This window comes from Quercus robur, chromosome 2 (genome assembly GCF_932294415.1).
Source record: "Quercus robur chromosome 2, dhQueRobu3.1, whole genome shotgun sequence".
NCBI lineage: Eukaryota > Viridiplantae > Streptophyta > Magnoliopsida > Fagales > Fagaceae > Quercus > Quercus robur.
The window spans coordinates 29,566,486-29,574,403 of NC_065535.1; the positions used below are offsets into that span (position 1 = coordinate 29,566,486).

The 7,918-nt window shown below is 34.6% G+C and overlaps 1 protein-coding gene across 1 annotated transcript; it reads right to left on the minus strand.

Annotated features, from left to right (window-relative positions):
• Positions 1–234: 234 nt before the first annotated feature.
• On the minus strand, positions 235–6,028 carry LOC126713239 (uncharacterized). The gene is made up of 8 exons (XM_050412943.1): positions 5,723–6,028; positions 4,152–5,354; positions 3,953–4,043; positions 3,639–3,796; positions 3,511–3,562; positions 2,344–2,423; positions 2,145–2,238; positions 235–1,353 (listed from the first exon to the last, which is right to left on the minus strand). The coding sequence occupies exons 2-8, from the start codon at positions 5,304–5,306 to the stop codon at positions 770–772; spliced, it is 2,214 nt and encodes a 737-aa protein (XP_050268900.1). The 5' UTR covers positions 5,307–5,354; positions 5,723–6,028; the 3' UTR covers positions 235–769.
• Positions 6,029–7,918: the final 1,890 nt, after the last annotated feature.

The window sequence follows — 7,918 nt, forward strand, 5'->3', positions numbered from 1 at the left end:
CCATTATATATGCATTGGCATCATACAACAAATAAAATTGAACTAGCTGAGAGTGGTACTCCCCATCTCAAACAAAGCTTACTTTTCATAAATAAAATTTCAGCCAAGCTCCCTAACAGGCCCATAAAAGAAAACCCCATAGATGTTGGTTCTAATACTAGCAATTTAAACACACATCATGGGAGACCATAAGCACATGAAACTCCATAACTTTGAGTTGACAGTCCTCAAGTCTTAAACAAATAAAAGAATCATATAATTAAACCTGTATTATGAGAATCCAATACAAGAGCAATCCAAAGGCTCCTTTTGAGACCTGGTTGGACTGCAGTAAAAAACAAAAAAAGAGACTTTGCCAATTGGCATGCCCAGACTGAAGTATAATACACTTTGTAATCTATAAAGGATCCACACTAGATCCCCCCCTGCCCCCAACCCTTTTTTTTCCTCACAACCAACAGAACTGTCATGTATATACCATACTGCACATGCAGAGAGAATCATTTGAATATAAACCCCTTGCATCCTGCTACAACGAGAATCAATGTCTTTAAAGTTCCGTACAACTGAAACTAAGGTCTGATGATCTTCCCAAACACAGGATTTCAAAGAGGAATAGGTAATCTATAATCGCAGTACATTCTAATCTGTCCATCCCAACCTGCTGTCATGACCACAAGGATGTGAGAAGTGAGCTGTGGCAAGGACTCTTCAAAATCTTGTACTCAGATCTGCAATGACATATTGCAAATCCGAAAGACCTATATTTTCAAATATGAACGGGTAACCCATAGTTGTGGTACGTTCTAATCCACCCATCCCAGCCTGCAGTCACAACCACAAGACCCCACATGTGAGGAGAACTGAACAAGCTCTGACAAGCATTCTTCAAAAATTTGTACTCAGATTTACATATCAAAGGTGGAGCTATTGGGCTTGAATCAGAAAGTTTCTCCTCGGGCCAGGTTGCAGATCCCTTTGGCAAAGACTCCAACAAAAACCCGCGGCTTAGAGAGAAACAATCAGGTGAAGATAGAGGCATTTTTTGGTCGGAATTCTCATCAAAATTGCAATGTTTCGATCCAGTTTTGACACTGCTACCCCGTACATCTGCACTCAATGTTGGGGAGAGAAGTGTTTCAGACAATGCTTGCATGCCACACCAAGGTATAGCAATTGATGCATTGTGGGACAGGAAACTCTCACTAGACCAAATAGTCTTTGCCCGAGAAGAAAACTTCTCCTGGCTTGCATAGTTCCAGATGTGGACATTTGAATCGTCACTTGCAGAGACAATATGTTTCCCATCTAAGGTAAAAGACGCAGACATCTGGCTTCCCGCATTTTTAAGACCTGAAAATGGAAGACGTAGAGAGTTAACAATTAACAACAAAATGAACATAAACTTCATAAATTTGGGGAGAATTACAATTATTTTTTTGGGATAGATACGATAGGATTTGAACCTATAATGTCCGCTCCATGATGATTGCTCTTTATCATCAGACTAAGACACTAATCGGTTTTGGTGTAAGCAAGATTCGAACCCAAATCCCTTATTTGACAACAAAGGACTACCAGTTGAATTAACTAGAACCCACCAGGGGAATTACAATTTAGCCTCTTGTGATTTGGTCCTATCACATCTTAGTCCACAAATTTTCAGTTGCTATATTTGACCCCTAACAGTTTGGAATTATGCGATATTCTTAGGGTTCCATCCAAATACCCATTAAAGACTTCATTTTAAACTAAACTTTAGGGGGCCAAAATGTCACAATTGAATAGTTTGGGGACTAAATTGTGATAGGGTTAAACCACAAGGGGGCAAGTTGTAATTGAAAAAGTTTGTCCACAAGATGCAAAATCTGTTAATTTAGACGGAACCCTATGATTTCATTTTAATCCAAACTTTAGAAGGTCAAATGTAACAATTGAAAGTTTATAGATTAAATTGTGATAGGAACAAACCCTGGGGGGTAAAATTGTTATTTTACCTAAAATTTATTAACAGTTTCAGTAGATTTTAACAAATGGAGACTGCATATGCAAAATTATTAAAAATAATTGTTCGCCATGCATCTAAAAGAACCTTTTTAAATTGCATAACAGAAAAATGAGAATTATGATTCACAAATACATACCCTTGAATTTGCATATGACATCAACCCCCATAAGAATACGGACTACTGAATCTGCGGAAGTGACCATTACTTTGCTCGCATCACTTTGGGAAAACTAAAGAGTAAAGCCATATTAAGTTAGTCTTTTCCACTAAATTAGTTAGTAAAAACTAAAAAGAGCACGAATTATAGAACAAAATAGTGGATATAATTTAACAACCTGAAAGCCAGTTATCCTCTTGCCTGGTGACTTCTTTTTTCCCTGTAAGCATATTTGAGCATCCAGTTGCAGATGATTATCTGAAACAAAAAAAACACTATAAGTTAGCAATAAACCATGTAAGCATGTTTGTATTAAATCAGAATTAGAAAATCTAATGTGCAAAGAATTTATAAAATAAAAAAGTTGATCCATAAAAATTTATTTAACCCTTCAATAAAGTTTTGAGGTTTTGAATTTTCATGAATAGAACGTGTAAGAATAAAATAGAGCATCAGATACTATGATATCATAAACTCAAGATGAGGCATTTTCTGTCTTCAACACTTGTCAAACAGGTTATTCTATCTCTACGGAATAGATGAGCAATAAAAGACAAAATCTAAAACCATATATAGATTAATCAATATGACAGCCTATGGTTGTACCTAGTGCATAAAGCTTCCACTTTTTGTGGGGTCTGGGTGAGGTCATGGTAAGCAGCCTTGCCCCAATTTATTAGAGGCTGATACCTGGAATTTGACAGCCTCTTATAAAATTTCAAAAACCATGTTAAGCAAATGTATCTAAAATCATCACAACGGCCAGTTATATTATCCATTTATTTCCGCATAAACATGTGAACATGTTTCCATCAATGCAACTCCATGCACCTATTCAAATTAACATCAACTCTGCCATTCCTGTTGTTCAGCAATTCTATCATGGATCACTAAGACCACTTAAGGGCCCCCCCCCCCCCCCCCCCAACACACACACACACACACACAACACACCAAAAAAAAACCTAGAGAAATCAGTACAGATACGAACATATCCTCAAGCCAATATGCAGACAAGAGAATTCCATCCTGTCAAGAAGTCAGTAGTCAAAAAGTAAATACCAGTTAACCAACTAATTATTATAATTCTTTGTAATTACAACAGTTTTGTTATTTGTAAGTCACACACACACACCCAGTGGATCTTGAACCCATGACCTCACCCTCCATCCCATTATTATAGGAGAATGAAGTGCCAGTTTAGCTATAGCTCATTAGCTTGTTAAAACAGGTTCTCTCTCTCTCTCTCTCTCTCTCTCTCTCTCTAGAATTGTAAAGATTAACATGCTGCAGAGATTAACCAAAAACATAAATTCGTTTGGTTGTTCCAGGAAGATATTCATACCTATGATATCATAAAATCGGCAGTTCCCGGTCATGGTACCAACAATTCCTCCCTGCAAAAGTTGATTAATTCAGCATATCATGCTAAATGTTTCATGGCAGAAGCTAAACCCATAAAAGTTGCCATACCTTTCCATCAGGCCGATAACACACAGCAGTGACTATCTCTCTGGTATCAATATAATCAACAACCTTACAACCAACAATTTCCCAGATTCGAACTTTTCCATCAATTGAACCGCTGATGAAGTAATTTCCATCCACAGGGTTAAAATTAACACATGTCACTGCATAAATAATAGCAGTATAAAAATCAGTGTGAAATGACTTGAAACAAAATGGGAGAGCAGAGTTAGAAATAAACAAACATATATCAACTAACATTAAACAAAGCATTGAACAAGTAGATGTTAGAGTTTAATATGAACAATCAGCAGGCTCACCATAATTATTATGGGAAAAAACTCTTAGGCATCTGTCACATCCCACTTGCCATAGACGAACCGTCTTATCAACAGAGGATGACAGCAGAAACTGAGGCAAGTACCCAAAAAACGAAAATGGCATCAATGCTCATCAAATTCAGGAAGCAATAAAATAAAAAAGTAAAAATAAAAACCTTGCTTGATTCCAAATACTAACCCCCTTCATGGACCATGAGAGATCCAAGATGTCGCCACTATGTCCCTGAAACTCATGTAGAGGCTTCTCCCATATCCGGAAAACCTTTGTAGGGAGAATGGCACAAACTGAGTCTGAAGATTTCCTCAATTTCTCCATCTTACCAAATTTCCCTTTGTCAACATCGAGAGGAGACAATTTGGAAAGATGATTCCCTGTGAAGTATACACATGAAGGATCAATTTCTAGATTTTCAAAAGTCTCTGAGCTCTCTTCCTCAATCACCTTCCACACACGCACAATTCCATCTTTGCCAGCACTTGCCAAGTATCTTCCATCAAGACTAAACTTCATTGTCAATATTGGCCCCTCATGTGCTACAAATTCCTGGCAAACATAAAGGGAGGACAGTTCTTTGGACCTCTTACTATAGGGATGAACCCGAACTCTTCGCATCCCCGTCCCTAATGCTGATTCAAGATCACTGGTCTGTAGAGCAGCAGTATCAACAATACATGCTGCAGCACCTAATGACCTTAGCCAACCCCTCCTCACTTTCTTTTTTGCATCTACAAAATACCTTGCCTCATCAATTTCTCTCTGCAAGTGATGATGAACCAAAGGAGAAGGCCCAAAATTTCTATGAAACTCTTGAAAACTAATGGATTGATTGGAACCCACTTCACGTGGTCTACTAAGCATTCCATCCTGCCCCAATTCATCCACAGCAAACTCAGTTCCATTGTCCAAATTCTTGATTTTACACACAATATTATCCTCTGAAACACCATTTTCTAAGGATTCTGGCACTTCATCTGACATGGTACTAAGAGAAAATCCCTCTTCAAAACCCTGAGTTCTCAGTACTGCCCCACTACTTTCCATGATTCTGTCAATAGCCATTTCAATTTTGTCGCACGATCCATCCTCCTCTCTCATAATCAAATTCAAATCCAAACTTAAGTCCATCCATTTTAGAAACCTACTGCGGCGCTCATGTACACTTTCTGGGTTCTTAGTCCAAATTTCATTGCAAAATCTATTCAAAACACTGTCAAAGTGGCCATTACTAGAACTACAGTCCTCGGAGCAATCCGAACCCAAATCAGACACAGAAGATATCTCCTCTCGTGAATCAAAAAATTGATCCTCTTCCTCTTCACTATAACTCCCCATCAATTTTTTTTTTTGGTTGCTTTCAACCCATTAGTTACATCCTATTCCCTACCAAAAACAAACAAATAAATAAATCAGATCCTCAATCATGTTCTAAATTCTCATTTATAAGGTAAAAATATTTGAAGGATTAAACCAAAAAAAAAAAAAAGAGTAAAACCTAAAATCTAATACCACTCAGACCATCAAATCCAGCAGAAAACCCCCAACAAAGATCTTGCACCAACCAAATCTATACACACCAAAAAAAAGATGACAAATACCGTGTACAGTAACAGCTACCATTTGCTCTCTTATAAAGTCATTAACTTCAAGAACATACCATTTTAATAAAACCCAAATAGATTTGCTTCCATAAAACACAGAAATCAAGCTAAAAATCACAACTGCAACCAAAAAGGAAGAGTTTTGCTCACCTGGGTCACGATGAAGTCTTGGTCAAACCCCAAAAATCCACTCCAACCATAGGGATTTTCACCTTTGCTCTGCAATATCTATATCTCTCCCTCTCTCATCCACAAGAGTTCCCACTTGGGGAGGCAAAGAATAATAGAAAGTACTAAAAGAAACTAAAAACTAAATAATAAATAATAAAATAAAAGTGAAAAAAAAAGGCAAAAATTGCCTCGGTTTGAGAGTTAGTACGAAGAAGAGGCACGGTCCTAGAGTGGAAGGTGCTTCGAGTTTGTGTTTTGTTGTCTCTCTATCTGTGACTCTCTCTCTCTCTCTCTCTCTCTCTCTACGTTTTTTTTTTTTTTTTGCAAATAGGTCCTGGTTTTCTAATTGGTTTTTTTTTTTTTTTTGAATAATTGTTTCCTCGTTGGATTGGATGGCTATGATTTTTTTGATTTTTTTTTTTTTATGGGAATGATTTTGCTTTTTTGGTTTAATTAGATATTGCCACTTACTTGGGTTGGACCAACTGGGTCCAACCAATCTTTCAAACTTTTGTAATAATAATTATAAAAAAATAAAATAAAATAAAAAACCTATCCTACCAAGGGTGTTTCTTTTACTTGGATGCGTAGGTGGTTTTACTCTTTTAGATAATCTTTAAATTTTTTCTCAAAAAAATAGGTAATCTTTAAAATTATAATTATTTTTTTATTATATATTATTATTGGAAGTTGATTTTTTTTTAAATCAATAATTACGAGAGGAGAAGAAAATTTGAACTTTAAACTTCTCTGTTTAAACTTTCTCAAAAAAAAAAAAAAAACTTCTCTGTTTAAAAAGGCAAAAAATTATCAATTAAGTTTCAACTTTCAAGTCGTTTATCTTTGAACATTGATTTAGTTAGCATTTGGATTATTCTATTTTAATAAATTATATTGTATTCATTAAGTAAAAAATATAGACTTATATTTAGAGAAAGACATTCATCTCATGAATATAAGTCTCTTCCTTTCGATACCTTTTAGTAAGTAAGAAACTTTGTGATTTCGTTCTTTTGAGTTCTCTTCCAAATTCCTTTTTCTTCTTTGTCTTGGTTAACATCTTTTCTGTTTTATTTTTCCAATGTCATCTTATACAAAATAGTTTATTTATATATGCAAGATTCGTTAATGTGAGTTTCTCTTCCAATCAATTTATTGAAGGGATGAGTTTTTCACATTTGTTTTTCCATTTATTAAAAATCAAGTTGTTTTTGACATACTTTATTCCTAGGAGTTTGTTTTTTATATATAATTGATAATAAAGTGGATTTTAGTTAACTTAATTGGTAAAGTTTCTTGTCTTTGAATAAAATATATGAGTTCAATCCCTGTTTTTACTATAAATTAATTGATATATTTGTTTAATGATAAAGAGTAATCAAATTATCTTCTTCTTTTTTATGAGAATAGAGTACTTCAGTGATGGCTTCACATGGCAAGTGTTGTTGTAATGTAATGTTTGATTAGAAGACACACCCTCTTGTTTTGTTGTTTTAACCAATAATGTAAAATCCTTTTAAGTTTATAAATAAAATTTTTAAGCATCTCTAAATATTAATAAAAAAAGATATAGTTGGTATCAAAAAAAAAAAAAAAAAAAAAGATATAGCTATAGTATAGAAAATGTAATGCTTTAAAATTTTAAAAAGCTCAACATTATCTTTTGAAATGTGAAACTAACTATTGCATACTTTTGGTGCGATGGTCACTCCATAAGTATAAATGCTTGTAAAGTGTGAGAGGCAAGAACCAGGGTTCAAGTATTTAAGAAGGAGTTTCACACACATATATACTTAAATTATTCTAGAGTAGAATTTTTATCTTGTAAAAAATAAAAAAATAAAAAAATAAAAAGAAAGAAAGAAGGTGAAACTAAACTTATCCAAACAAAGCCACGTTGCAGAAGAAAGTTCAATTAAAATGAAACTAAACTTATCCAAACAAAGACAAGTTGCAGAAGAAAATTCATTTAGCCTGGGTTTACGTTTACAAAAGTTTACGTGGTTTTATCACCAATCTTGTTTGACCAACAATACAACTAATGATATTTTGTCATTTACTAGCCCATTGGCTGTTTTGATTTCACCTTTCAGTTTCAGCTACTATCTTTTGTTTTTAGCCGTTAAGACTTAAGACACTACCATTTTTTTGTTTTTTGTTTTTTTTTTTTTTTTT

Bases quoted from the DNA above. Each gene is read 5' to 3' on its own strand.
- LOC126713239 (XM_050412943.1), bottom strand. From the start codon at position 5,306: ATGGGGAGTTATAGTGAAGAGGAAGAGGATCAATTTTTTGATTCACGA. The intron at 2,239-2,343 runs GTTGTTAAATTA...TTTACTCTTTAG, and splicing joins AGAGGATAACTGGCTTTCAG to TTTTCCCAAAGTGATGCGAG. The intron at 1,354-2,144 runs GTATGTATTTGT...TTCCATTTTCAG, and splicing joins TGTCATATGCAAATTCAAGG to GTCTTAAAAATGCGGGAAGC.